The sequence below is a fragment of the Canis lupus genome, chromosome 8 (genome assembly GCF_048164855.1).
Source record: "Canis lupus baileyi chromosome 8, mCanLup2.hap1, whole genome shotgun sequence".
Lineage (NCBI taxonomy): Eukaryota > Metazoa > Chordata > Mammalia > Carnivora > Canidae > Canis > Canis lupus.
In genome coordinates this window covers 71,277,884-71,292,131 of record NC_132845.1, presented here as the reverse complement: position 1 = coordinate 71,292,131, position 14,248 = coordinate 71,277,884, and the positions used below count along the sequence as shown (strand labels likewise).

Here is a 14,248-nt window from a genome sequence, read left to right as displayed (position 1 = left end):
ATTCTCTCCCTCTCCTTCTGCCCTTCCCCCTGCTCCCTTGATCTCTCTCAAATAAATAAATAAATCATTAAAAAAGAAAAATCAGTGGGCCCCAGGGCCAGCCTTGTACTGTGGACCACCAGACTTCTCATATGACTAAACAACAAACCCCAATTATTTAAACCATCTGGGGGCAGCCCCGGTGGCTCAGTGGTTTAGCACCGCCTTCAGCCCAGGGCCTGATCCTGGAGACCCGGGATCGAGTCCTACATCAGGCTCCCAGCATGGAGCCTGCTTCTCCCTCTGCCTGTGTCTCTGCCTCTCTCTCTCTCTCTCTCTCTCTCTCTCCCTCTCTCTGTGTCTCTCATGAATGAATAAATAAAAATTTTTTAAAAAATTTTTTGGGATTAGGATTGGGATTTCAATCCCAGTCCAGCACTTGCATCTAGAAGCATCCCAACTGACCCGCACATCCTCACGCATGTAAACATCCCACCCTCCCACACCTGGCTCCCAAAAGTCATGCCATCCCCCTCAGAACTCTTGCCCATTGGCATCCCTATGTCTTGCCTGTGGGCCATCTTGACGTAACATGGCCTCACCTTTGTCCACTTGACCCTTTCCTGTCACTCACTCTGGCCACAGGGTGACTCACTTGGCCTCAGCCACCTGCAGTCCTTGACCTCTGGCTTGCCCATCTATGAGGTCATGCAATAGTTTTGAAAAATAAACTGCTCCTTTTCACACCCTGGTTTTTGGAGCAGACTGGATGGTGTCCAGTGTTTCGGGGGAGGGTCTTTGTCAGCAAAAGACACAGGAAAGGCTTTGGGGTTCCAAAGTTTAGGATTTAAGGGGGCTGATAACAGGAAAAAGAAAATGTCAATAGGTCAGAAAAATACCTCCTTCCATGAGGATAGTTTCCTGGGGCTCTGGAGAGGAAGAAATGGAGTGGGTTCTGTGGCAAGAAGTCAGTGGGGCTTGGGGTCCATGCTTGGGAGTAGCAGAGCACATCCTGAGACCACCAGCTCCCACCAGGACCCCGCATGGCAAGTCTCATTCTCCACCAGGGCCTAGGAGCCATTGTTACAGGAGCCATGTTGGTGTCCACAGACCATGCAGCACCCCATCAGTGAGTGGGGTACCACTGAGCAGAGGCACTGAGGGACTCTGGGGACAGATATGCAGTCCCTCCAGGGCCTCCCCTAGGTTCTATCCTGGAGCCAGACAGGCCACCCTCTGATGATCCAGCAGGACATCCTTTAGGGCTATCCACTTTACATAAAGGGTCAATCCTGGCATGCCTGGGTGGCTCAGTGGTTGAGTGTCTGCCTTCGGCTCAGATCATAATCCTGGGGTCCTGGGATCATGAGATCAAGTCACATATCAGGCTCCCCACAGGGAGCCTGCTTCTCCCTCTGCCTATGTCTCTGCCTCTCTCTGTATGTCTCTTATGAATAAATAAATAAAAATCTTTAAAAATAAAAAAGAGTCAATCCTTCCAATAACATCTTTCAACACCACAGCCCCTACCACCAGACAAAAGAGGGGTCCTGGACACCAGAGAGGGGGCAAGTGACTTAGAAGGAAAATCCTGCATTCAGATACTGAGGAGATAGTGACTAGAGCCTGAAGAGGAGAAGACACCCATCTCCCCCACCCCACTAGACCAGGGTAGAGTGGGGGCTGTTTCTGACTCATCTCTGACTCCAAGTGCCCTGCCCAGGGCCTGATAAACAGTAGGTACACAATAAATATTTATGGGCCTAAACAGAACAGGAGGCTGTAGAGATGGGGCCCACACTGTCAGCTGACTGAGCCAGTCCCCATTCCCAACCTCTCCCTCCCGACTCACCTGCTAGTGATGGCTCAGGGGCAGCCATGTGACCCAGAGTGGCCAATAGGATGAAGTAGATTCACGATCCTGTGTTTCCAATAAAGCTTTTGTGATGATGTGTAGTCTGAGCTGGCCTAGCTTTCTGCCCTTTCCTCTGCCTCCTGTCCTGTCGGGAGGTGCAACAGCCATGAGATGACAGTCATGAGCACAAAGGCTTCTGTGCAAAAGGTGGCAGAGAAGGAAGATGACAAGAGTGTGGGTCCCTGATGGCATAACTGAGCCTCTGATTAGACTGCCCAGTCTCAGCTTCCTTGATGAACCCAGTCAATCTCTCTCTGTGTGTTTCAGCTGTAGCTGTGCCCACGCTCTGTTATTTGCAGCTGAACACATGGATTCACAACACACTCACTGTACACTTTTGGACTGAAACAGATCTGGGTTTGGATCTTGGGAGGTGACAGCTGAAATTTGGGTTTCCTCCACTACCTCCACTCCCCCAAAACTGCTCTTGCCAATGTCACTGTATTAATTGAGAGAAATGACAAGTTATTGTCACCGACAATCCTGAAATCTCCATGGCTCAACACAATGAAATTGATTTCTTGCTCATGTTACAGTCCGATGTAGGTTGGTGGGGAGGGCACGGCTATGCACAGTCCTTTAGGGTCCCAGATTCTGTTATCTGGGAATGGGTGCTTGGCGCCCCTCCACAGAGGATCAGATAGGGGATGTTTATGGTCCATGTCTGGAAATAGAGCATTTCATCACCATCTGCCTTTAATTGGCCAGAATTCAGCCATACGGCCACACCTACAGATAAGGGAGGCTGGGACACGATGTCTAACTAGGGAAGAGAAGGTAAATAGTGTACACTTACAAGGTCTCTCTCGGCCCCAAAGACCTCCACATCCCTATAGCCAGTGCTCACTTCCAAAGCCTCATTTTAACCACCTCGGTTGGCCATTCCTCGTCTTTTTGAAACACTCTGTTCTTGGCATCCTTCCTAACTTTGCTGGGTTTTCTCCAGCTCTCCCAGACACTCCTCTTCTTCCCTGAAAGGTTGGGAGTTCTCAAGCTGGACCCTGAGCCCTATCTTCTTCTCTTTCTCTTCTCTCCCTGCACATCTCACCTTTACCGGCTGCCTCAATCATCACCGGTTTTACTCATGACCCTGAATCTATCTCCGGCTTGATCTCTCTCCTGAGCCCACGACTGGCATCAAACAGCCTCCTGGACATCTTCACGTAGACACCTCAAATTCAACACCCCCAAACTGTTATTATCCTCTTTACCCCAAATCTGCTCCTCCTCTCCGGCTTCCCTTGTGAATGGCACCACATCAACCCAAAGGCTCAACTCCCCACAGCTTGCTTCCCCTCCCCACACCACTCACTCAATCACCAAAGCCCTGCTACTTCTACCACCAAAACATCTCTGAACTCCATCCACTCTTCTCTACAGCCATGACCACTGCCCAAGGTCATGCGACCATCGCCTCCCTCCTGGACAACTGCAACAGGCTCCCAGACTCCGCCTGCCCAAACTTTGATCCCCAAGGGTTCTTTAACCTAGTGCTTCTGAACCTAGAGGCACAGAAATCATGAGAGGGGCATGTAGATGGCTCAGTCAATTAGACATGTGCCTTTGGCTCAAGTGATGATCCCAGGGTCCTGGGATAGAGTCTTCCGTTGGGCTCCCTGCTCAGTGGGGAGTCTACTTCTCCCTCCCCCTTTGCAGCTCCCCCTGCTCATGCTGTCTTTCTCCATCAAATAAATAAACAAAATTAAAAAAAAATTTTTTTTTTTAAAGAGGGGCACCTGGGTGGCTCAGTTGGTTTCTCATCTGTCTTAGGCTCAGGTCATGATCTTGGGGCCCAGGATGGAGCCTGCATTGGGCTCCCCGCTCAGCAGGGAGTCTGCTGCTCCCTCTCTGTCTGCCTTTCCCCCTCTCCATCGTGCCTGTGTGCTATCTCAAATAAATAAATAAAATCTTTTTTTTTAAGATTTTATTTATTTATTCATAGAGATGAAGAGAGAGGGAGAGGCAGAGACACAGGCAGAGGGAGAAGCAGGCTCCATGCAGAGAGCCTGACTTGGGACTCGATCCAAGGTCTCCAGGATCACGCCCTGGGCTGCAGGCGGCACTAAACCACTGCGCCACCGGGGCTGCCCATAAATAAAATCTTTAAAAAAAAAAAAAATTGAAAAAGAGAAATCACCTCACCTGGTGAATCTGTTTCAAGAGGATTTTCTGGGGCCTCCCTACCCCCTTACAATCTGATTCTGATCCACTTGGTCTGGGGTTGGGCTCATTAATTTGCATGTCTAACAAGCTCACCTCAGGACATCCCCTGGAGCAACCCAAGCTAAAGATGCTGGGACAGAGGCTGCAAGTGTTTGGACTGACTTTAGGTAACAAGAATCCCCAAACTGTCCGATATGGAGGCCACTAGCCACAGATGGCTATTTAAACTATTAAAACAAAACTTAAAATTCAGTTCCTCAGGAGCACTGGCCACATTTCAGATGTCCAACTGCCACATGTAGCTAGTGGCTACTATATCAAACAGCGTCGAGTATAGAACATTTCCATGGCCACAGAAAGTTCTACTGGATCGTGTTGCCCAGACCAAGGTGACTGTTCAAAAAATGAAGGCCGATCTTAGGTCCCCCTCTTGTCCATAAGATTTCAGAGGCTCGGGGCACCTGGGTGGCTCAGTGGTTGAGCGTCTACCTTCAGTTCAGGTGGTGATCCTAGGGTCCCGGGATCTAGTTCCGGATCAGGATGCCCATGGGGAGCCTGCTTCTTTTCTCCCTCTGCCTATGTCTCTGCCTCTCTCTGTGTGTCTCTCATGAATAAATACATAAAAGCTTTAAAAAAAATTTTTTTTTCCAGAGGCTCTCACTTCCTAAAAGTAAAGGCATACAAAGGACCTCGAGAGGGAGCCACAGAGATGCTCCTAAAAGTGGAAACCCTGCAAGTGCGTCTGAGTCTGATCTTCCCGGGCTAGAGAAAGGCCAAGAACTTTGAGCTCATTGGCTGGTGGCGGAGGGGCGGCTGCCAGCGCTTTCCTTTGATTGGGTAGTTGCTCATAGCGGAGAGCCAATCACCGTGGGCGGTGGGGGAGGGGCCAGGCTCGCTCTGCAGGCCCCGCCCCACTTCCGGGGCTCCCAGCCCTGCAGGCGAGTGGGATCCGCGGTGAGTTCTGACTCCCTCGACCTTCTTAGATCCCGTGGGTGATGGAATCCGGCTCACTGCGTCAGGCTCGCGGCCTCGGGAGCGGGCAGGTGCGGGCAGGTCCTCCCTCCCGCTGCAGGGAGCACCCCCCCGCCCAGCCCTGAGCCCCACGTGTCCCGTCTCGCCCTGTGTGTGCTGTGGCCGCCCATGCAGTGGCCTTGCAGGTGTCGGGCGGGAATGGGAGAGACCGCAGTGGGCCTCGAGACACCAGGCTATGTATCCGCAGGAGGATGGCTCAGGCGGAGGCCGGGAACCTGGCCGAGGCGCGGGCTCGGGTGGGGGCCTTACACGGCATCACCGACCTGGACCACAAACTGCACTTCTATGAGCGCTGGGCTCCGGACTATGACCAGGTAAACTGGCCAGGCTCCTCACTTCCACCTCGTCGGCTCGCGCAGCCCCAACTTTCCTATCTGCAAAGTAGGAACAGTTAGCCTCCCGCCACCCGAGGGTGGCTTGTAAGAATGAGGTGAGCCCTTGCGGTCCTGCCCCCTCAAGGACTAGCCCCTCCTCTGCTCGCCCACAGCAGCCCTGCCCTCTGGCCAACCCCAGGCTCCACGCTGGCAGCCCCTAGAAATCAGGAAGCAGGACCTCGCCACCCTGGGACTGCAGCCCAGCCAGAGGGGCTGCCTGGAGGGAGTGCCACTTGAGGGATCACCGTGGACTAAGGAGAGAGCACTACCTTGGCCCAGCAGTGGGCTGGGTGCCGACTCTCTAATCCTGGCCCCTTGACTGAGGAAAGCACCTCGTGCTGTATCCCCATGGGGCTGGAGCCCTAGTGAGCCCAGCACACACACATACACACCACACACCACACACATGCACACACAGTTTGGACTGCCTGACTCCTAGACAATCTTACACTGAGGTCCCCCAAATGCTGGGGCAGAGGGTGCCAGTTGGCTCAGCACTCTGTCCCCAGGACGTGGCCACCCTGCAGTACCGTGCCCCATGCCTCGCAGTGGACTGCCTCACTCAAGCCCTTCCAGTCCCACCTCATGCTGCCCTGATCCTGGATGTGGCCTGTGGCACCGGCCTGGTGGCTGCTGAGGTGAGGCCTCCCCAGATCCCCTGCCCTCTCTTTACCCACTTGCTCAAAATTTTCCTTTCACCTCTGGCCCCAGAACTCTGCCTCCCCCATCAGACTCACTGTTCCCAAACATTTGGACTACAATTTATTGTGGGCCCACTGCCCCCCCTAGATGCAGGGACCCAGCTGAGAGATGACAGGTGTGAACTGTGACTGTTTCCCCCTCCTCCATCTCAGCTGCAGGCTCGGGGCTTCCTCCAGCTGCATGGAGTGGACGGGAGCCCAAAGATGCTGGAACAGGCCCAAGCCCGGGGCCTCTACCAGCACCTCAGCCTCTGCACCTTGGGCCAGGAGCCTCTGCCCAGTTCTGAAGGTACCTCCTCTCCCAACCAGACAACTTGACAGTGCCCCTTTCTCTTGCCCAGCCCCCAGACCCCTGGCTGAACCCTCCACAAGCCACCTCCCACACTGAGCCCCCCAAAGCCTCACTGAGACCCTCTCTGAGCCCCTCTGTCTGAGCCCTCCACCCCATGATCTGACATCAGCCCAGGATACGGCCACACTTATCATATCCCCCTGCCATAAGTGGCAGGCCTGGTCCCTTCTGATGGGCATCATGAGGCCATAACAAAGACAAACCCTCACACTGCATCTCCATCTTCTGCATAGGGACCTTCGATGCGGTGCTGATAGTGGGGGCCCTCAGTGATGGCCAGGTGCCCTGCAGTGCCATACCTGAGCTTCTGCGAGTAACCAAGCCAGGTGAGGAGCAACCTGTTCAACCCCAGGCACACACCTCCCCCCCCTCCACATGAGGAGACACCAGCCTCAGAACCTCCCAGGGAAAGTGAGGGGCAGCACCCTACCCAGGGTCACATAGCCTAGCCTCACATCCCAGCCACCAGCAGCCACCATCAACAGACCCAGGCAAACAGACAGGGCAGGCAGGTAGCCAGCCTGCCTCTTATCCATTGGGCAACTCCACTCTCCTCTCTGGCTCTATCTCCTCGCCTACCCACCTGCCTGCAGTGGTGGAGCCCCTTCCCCCACAGGACTGGGGTGAGTGCTTTCTGTAAACTCCCCCATAGGGGTCGATATGCAGCTGAGAATTGGGTTTGCTTTGCTCCAACCGTGTGCCTTGTCCCTCACTGGCCTTTGCCCTCTGGGCTTCCATCACCAACCCACTGCCAGACCTGAGCTTTCTGTGAGTTGCCAAGCCAGGTGGGGACCTGAGGAAGAGGGCCAGGCCACTCTGAGCACCCAGAGAAGAACGGCACTTCTGGGTGCTGGATGGGGACGGAGGGCAGCACACACAGGAATGCAGCCACAGGCAGAAACAGGGAAGACAGCCACAGGAAGTCACAGGCAGGAGGGAGAATGGCGGAGTAGGAGGATGCTGAGACCCTGCCTCAGCTGTGGGACAGGATCGGAAAGCCCCAAACGTGCTCCGATTGCAGCAAGGCTGCATCTTCTCCCTGCCCCCCCTCACCCCCACTGGGCCCAGCAGGGCCCATGGCTAAGCCTGGGCAGGTCTGGGCAGGTTTCAGCCTTGGGGAGCTGTGGAAGCTGACAGAAGTAGGGTCTTGAGTGGGGTCAGAGAGAAAGGTAGTAACTGGGCTCAAGAGAACAGGAAGCTCCCATCAGAACCAGCTCAGCCCGTGCTTGTCAGGCCCCTCAGCTGGCCAGAGCCCTGTCTGTCCAGCCACATCATACAGGCTCTTTGGAGCCTTTCCTCTCACAGAGCCCCATCTACCCTTCCTCCAGGAAGCTCTCCAGACACCATCGCCCCTATGTGTATCTGAGCCCGCACTGGGCATGCTGTGGGTACCTGGAGAAGACTTATAGCCATAGGTCAGTCATTCATGCAGCCAGCATTTAATGACGGTGCAGTCGTTCCTATGACACCAGGGGAATCAGCCCCACTCCATAAGCTGGGAAAACAGGCTCAGAGAGGTGAGGGGACTTGCCAGAGGCCCAAAGTGCTTCCTTCCTGTGTCTCCAAACACAGCCACATCCTCCAACAGAAGGGGCTGGGTAAGCAGTAAGGACAGAGTCCCCTCCATCCAAGGGCTTAAGCCAAGAATTCCCAGCGTAAAGGACACATCAGCCTGGAAGGGTGTGTAGGGGGCTGTCAGGCTGAGGAAACAAAAGGGTATTCCTTGGGGCAGGAGCAGTGAGCGCCAAAGGCATGGAGGTGGGGAAAGTCTGGCCCAGGGACAAGGCTGGGAGGACAGAGCCCTTGAGGGCACCCTTGAGGGCAGGAGCAGAAAGGGACCACCCTCCCCAGGAAAGGGTGAGCCTTGAGCCTGGAACCATGGCTCCTGCCCCTCCCTCACTCAGCCCGCCCCCTTCCCCAGGGGGGCTGGTGTGTCTGACCACCAGGACCAACCCATCCAACCTGCGCTACAAGGAGGCACTAGAGACCGTGCTGGACAGGCTGGAGCAGGCCGGGGCATGGAAACGCCTTGTGGCCTGGCCTGTGGACCGGTGGGAACTGGCCACCTCCGAGCTTGAGATGGGCCCTGGAACTTCTGACAGGGATGGCTTCATCTCTGGCATCATCTACCTGTACCGAAAGCAGGACATGGCCCAGGAGGAGGGAGTGGGCCCCAGTCCTCAGCCCCCAGCTGACCTCTGACCCTCTACCTGACCTCAGCCAGGCCCGTCCTCGGGCCTCCTGTGCTTCATCTGTAAAATGGGGCCCCTGTGTCCACTTGCCCCTCCGGGAGTTCTACTCTATTAAATGAATCCCAGAAGGGGTCTCAGGACTCTGGCTCTGCTTCTCTCACCCAGGAACATGACATCAATCCCTGAGACAGAGAGAGGTTGACAAGAAAACAGATGACGCCCTATCATGCCAGGCTGTCCCTGAGCCAGGCATGATAGGGCCGCAGATGTGATGTGACTCCTCCCGGGGTGGCAGGTCCTCTAACCCTAACAGGAGGACCAGGAAACCCGTGCCCGTGCTTCTGGCCTTTGAGCAAATACTTTGGCGTGTCCAGGATTCTGTTCCCTCATCTCCAAAGAGTTGGGAAGCCTGGCTCCAGGTGTGTCTTGGAGGCTCATTAGGAAGGAGCCCTAGAGCCAGGACTTCAGGACAAGCAGGATTCAGAGGGCTGGAGAAAGGGAACGGGACATTCCAGACCCACAACAGGGACGTCCTAGGCCAAGACCAGGACAGGGGACCTGGAGGGTGAGCGGACCACCATGGCCTCCAGACAAAACCTGGACAAAGAGGGGAGAACGGCAGGTGGCCCACTCCCCAAGGTTGAGTGTTCTCACGGAGCCTCCCTCCTGGGGTCCCCAACCCTTTACCACAGTCCTGGGCATACAGTGCATTTCCTACATAGGGCTTCACCTTCAAACAAAAGAACGGCTTTGAGCAAGGTCGTTCCAAAAGTGAGGCTAAGTTCTGATTTGTCACAATTCCTCCAAACCAGTTTTTTTAAGTGTTCTTGTCCTGGCCACGACACAGTGGTCCTGCTCCTCACTGACCCCCTGCCCAGGCTTCCAGCCCTGCCCTGCCCACCTTCACAGCAGAAATCAGAAACAATAGTCTTCCTGTGCACAGGTCCCATTTATTGTAGAAAATAATGGTAATTACCATGACAAACAGATCTACATAAGTTACAAAACCAACTACAGAGGAGGCAGCAAAGAGGCCCAGGACTTCCTGGGAGTGAAGGCCCGAGAAAGACCATCCCCCCACCCCCCCACAGCAGGTCCCCAGGACTCCCAGTGACCTTGGCAGGGGTGGCAGGATCCAGATGTCGCCCAGTCACAAAAGGCCTGGGGGTCCTGCTGCTGAGGCAGAGCCCTGAGGCTGCAGGGTGGGGGCAGGAAGGGGTGCGGGCGGTCTGGGCAGCCTCCCCGGCCTCCTCCCCACCACTACCCAAACCAGTTTGTGGCACCTTCACCCCTCCCCTCTAAACCCGTCTGTCAACTCTGTGTCAACTCTGGCTCCATGGTCAGGTGGGTAAGTGAGGCCCCAGCCATCCTCCTGGCCAACACAGGAGTGGGCAGGGCCCCATGGGGAGGCAGAGCCTGAGCCAATTCAGGGCTGAGCCGTCCTGACCAGCAGGAGCCAGCTCTTCCTCCCCAGCCACACCCTGTCACTTCTGTCCCCTTTCCGTATCCGCGGGTGGACGGTGGCACAGGAGTCTCTTGCTGGCGTAGAGGGGGCCTCGGGTAGACGTCCAAGGGGACTAGATGGGGCCCGGCTCAGTCCCTGCTCGCCCAGCCCCGGGCAGCCTGTGGCCTACGCAGGGCCATCCTGGGCTCGAGGGCTGCACCTTCAGTCGGGGGAGAAACGAGGCCGGCGGGACAGCGCAGTGGCGGGACAGCGCAGTGGCGAGCGGCCGCACCCTACACGTAGTTGCTGGCTGGGGCGGAGCGGGCTGCGGCCGAGTACTTGGCCGAGTAGGGCTTGTCCGCGCGGGGAGGGCAGTTGCAGCAGAGGAGGGCCCCGCCGAGCAGCAGCAAGCCCGAGGCGGCCCAGCCCACGTAGAGAGAGGCGCCCATCTCCCGCTTCTGGCCGGAGACCACCAGCGGGTTGTAGAAGTCCCGGATGATATTGTTGGCCGTCCAGGACGCCGGCACCATGACCAGCAGGCCGGCCAGCAGGAACACCACGCCTGCCACGATCATGGTCTTGGCCTTGGCGCTCTCATCCTCCACGCAGTTGGTGCACTTGCCACCCACCACGGACAGCAGCACGCCCAGCGCGGCCAGGATGATGCTGACGACCATGAGGGCGCGCGCCGCCTGCAGGTCCTGCGGCAGCGCCAGCAGCGAGTCGTACACCTTGCACTGCATCTGGCCGGTGCTCTGCACCACGCAGTTCATCCACAGGCCCTCCCAGATGGTCTGCGACGTGACGATGTTGCTGCCGATGAAGGCCGTCACGCGCCACATGGGCAGCGCGCAGCTCAGGATGGCGCCCAGCCAGCCCAGCACGGCCAGCGCGATGCCCATCACCTGCAGCCCCATGGAGGCCATGGCTCGCCGTCCGCTGGGGTCTACGACCTGGAAGCCTGTGCGGGTCCGACCCAAAGGGCTGTAGGATCCAAGCGGTGAGGACAGACACTCTGCGTCCACAGGGAAGACTTTCACTTGGAGTCCAGAGGCAGAGGCGGTTGGATCAGCTCCCCAGCTCTCCGCAGTCAGAAGGACAAGCCAGGTGAGCGGACCCAGACCAGTTCCTTTCAGCCAGTGGCTCTCGCCCCAAGACAGGAGCAGTTATATGGCTGTGTGGGAGGGCGGGAGCAGAGGGAGGGGTTTCGGTCCCTGGGGCCTGCCCCCTGACCAGTTTATCTGGATTCCTGAGCCAAGGCCAACAAAGGCACTGCAGGACCTCAGCCTTGGGCCCCTGAGTCAAGATCCTGGAGAGCCAGTCTCAGGGGAAACTGCCCTGTCTCCCAGCCCCCAGGCCCATGCTGAGGTCAGCCTGGAGAAAGACACTGAGTCACAGACCACAGGCCCCTGGACGCATGGGGTAGCCAGCCCCAGCCAGGGTCGGGTCCTAAAGACCAGGATCCCCAACCCTAGGGGCACCCTTGTTCTAGGCTTGGGTGGGCAGACAGAGTGGGGAACCGTCAGAGAGAGGATCTGAGGGCAGAGTCCTGGGAATGTCAAAAAGCCCCACCCTGATTACTGTAGCCCCATCCTTATCACCTTCCCCTCTGACCTGATCACTCCTATTCTGACTCTCATCATCTGTGCACTTGCCTCACCAGCGATTTTGGTGTTGGCCTAATGCCTAATGAGGGCACTTTGGGGAACTCAGCTGGGGGGGGCGGGGGCGGACTCCTGGGTCTGTCACCTGTTGGCCCTTCCCTGACCACCGCCAGACTTCCTAGCCCTGCCAGAGGAATGAGGTCTTTTGGTGGAAGAGATAAGGAAGCCTGCCCTCCCCCCCCCACCAGGAGAGTTTCGGCTGGTTGCTGCCAGGATGGAGGCCACTGGGCCAGATTCTGGGGGAGGTCACCCAGAGCAAGCCGTGGCCCAGACCCTGGGAGCACAAGCCCAGCAAAAAGCTGTTTACTCTGTGAAGACACACAGAGCGGTGGTCAGATAAAACCAGGTTGGGGGCAAAGTCCCACGGGACTTGGAAGGGGAGGCAGGACTCCTACCACATGGAGAGAGGGGGAGGGGGCTTGGAAGGGAGAGGAGCCCTGCACCACAACCCCGGCCGTGCTATAGTCTTGGGTTCTGTGCACAGGTCATCGAGGGCAGGAATCACCACAGATGGGTCCCCTGGGAGTTGTGCAAGGCAGCAGGGCTGAGTGAAGGAGGACATTTGGGGGGAAGAAACATGGAGGGCAAAGGTACGGGAGCTAGGGAAATGCAGCTAGTTCTAGGAACCTGGAGGAATCCAGTCAGACCAGACCTGGGGTTGGTGGGGGGAGGGAGAAAGGGCCAGAAATCTCTGTCCCAAGTGTCACCAAGCCCCAGGATGAGCAAGGGCATTGGATGCCAGGCAAAGAGGTGTCCACACACCTTAGACATCTCTGGAGGCGAAAGAGAGCAGGGTGGGGCTTGCGGGGGTCTTTATGGGGGAGAGTGGTTGGGCCTCACCCCGGCTAGATCAAGGGAACCCCTCACCCTCCACATGGTCACCACCAGACTGGGGGCTCCTCAGGTACCAGGGCTCCAACACATCCCTTAGCTCCCAGCATTGTCCAGCACCGAACCCGGCACCCTGGGGTGGCCACATGTCCTCGTGTCCTAGAGCTTCTTACGGAACAATCAGCAAGCTTGTGTGATTTAGATTGGAGTCATCTGTGGGCCCTGGGCACACTGGAGGCCGTGGAGGTTCCGTGTGGATGGCTTGGGAAATCACAGTGCTGGCTGGGACCACCTGGCATGGTGGGGAAGTTGAGGTCTTGCATTGTGGTTGGCAGTAAACACAGCTGGCCCGTCTGCGAGGTGGGGGGCTCCCCGAGGACAGAAGCAGGGGTGCTCAATGAATGCCCAAGGCACTCAGGAAGGCAGGAGGCATTCTGGTTCCCAAATTCCCACCCCACCCTCCCCTACACTTCCCCTCTCCACCCCCCACAGGCATACACAGCAAGCAATGTAAACAGGGATGGTTTCTGCCTGGACCACACCTACTGGGTTTTCCTTACAAGGCTCAGAGGAACAGCACACGTGGAGGCCTGTGGGCTGAACAACAGAAATAAGTACCCTTCGAGACTGACAATGAGTGCTTTCCTGTGATGACCTCATCACAGCCTCCCGAGAGTAACTAGGGCAGGGACTCTTACACCTTTGTACAGATGGGTAAACTGAGACCCAGAGAAGGCCAAGAGCTTGCCCAGGACAGGATGGGCACTCCGTCATCAGAGCCTACTTACTCAGGTGCCCCTTACCCATGGTCCCAGGCCTTCAGTAAGCTGAGTCCAGAAGTGGGCTGGCCAAATGGACAGACCCCACCCCACCCCTGCCGACTTCCTGCCCTTGTTTTCTTGGGACACAGCCAACTGGCACTTGGAGAAATAGGAGTGGGGGAGGGGGCATACGGGCCCTAGAACTTTCCACTTGTGGCCTAAAGAAGTGACTAAAGCTGTCCTTCCCTGCCCAGTTCAGCCAAGCACATCAGAGGCGGGGGAGGGGCTGTGCACAGGGGAAGGGCAGGTGCAGGAGGGGCCCAGAGCCGGCGAGGTGGACGAGGTGGACGGGAAGCCCAGGTGTGCAGAAGGAATGGGAGCTGGGGGAAGGGGTCCCCGAGGACCGTGAGCAGCTCTGCACATGAGTGGAGCTGGAGAAATATTTGTGGAGGCTTGACTGGTGCCAGGAGGCACTGGCGGGGTCCCACCCACCTGTTGCAGGAAAAACCCCACAGAGACCAGACACTTCCTGCCTGTGCTCTGGCTCCCCGAGCTCGCCACCCCCAACAGCGTGGCTAGCGCTTCCTAGTGCCATCTTCTGATGGGTCTGCCATCCGTCATCTTTGCCTCTGGGGTGAGGAGGGCAGGGTTGGCACTCACTTCGTTTTCTTTCTCCCAATATTCACTGTATAATTTTATGCCCATGGAATTGTATCAGACATGCTGGTTTTTATCAAGGTCATCCCTCTCCCCAGATCAGTTCACCCATCCCTGTCCACCCCATAAGCATCTTGCCAGCCATGTGACCTTGGAGAGGCCGGTTCCCTCTCAGCCTCAACT

General features: G+C 56.8%; 2 protein-coding genes across 2 annotated transcripts; one reads left to right on the top strand and one right to left on the bottom strand.

Annotated features, from left to right (window-relative positions):
* Positions 1–4,928: 4,928 nt before the first annotated feature.
* On the top strand, positions 4,929–8,848 carry METTL27 (methyltransferase like 27). Its single transcript, XM_072837472.1, is given in 7 exon segments — positions 4,929–5,011; positions 5,277–5,403; positions 5,973–6,101; positions 6,318–6,453; positions 6,750–6,842; positions 8,438–8,558; positions 8,560–8,848. Coding segments are annotated over 6 exon segments (870 nt in total). The 5' UTR covers positions 4,929–5,011; positions 5,277–5,280; the 3' UTR covers positions 8,828–8,848.
* A 790-nt stretch (positions 8,849–9,638) lies between these two features.
* CLDN4 (claudin 4) lies at positions 9,639–12,762 on the bottom strand. Its single transcript, XM_072837473.1, has one exon. The coding sequence runs from the start codon at positions 11,076–11,078 to the stop codon at positions 10,446–10,448; it is 633 nt and encodes a 210-aa protein (XP_072693574.1). The 5' UTR covers positions 11,079–12,762; the 3' UTR covers positions 9,639–10,445.
* Between the last annotated feature and the right edge of the window lie 1,486 nt (positions 12,763–14,248).

What these genes read in the sequence shown, in the direction of transcription:
- CLDN4 (XM_072837473.1), bottom strand. Translation starts at nt 11,078, where the DNA reads ATGGCCTCCATGGGGCTGCAGGTGATGGGCATCGCGCTGGCCGTGCTG.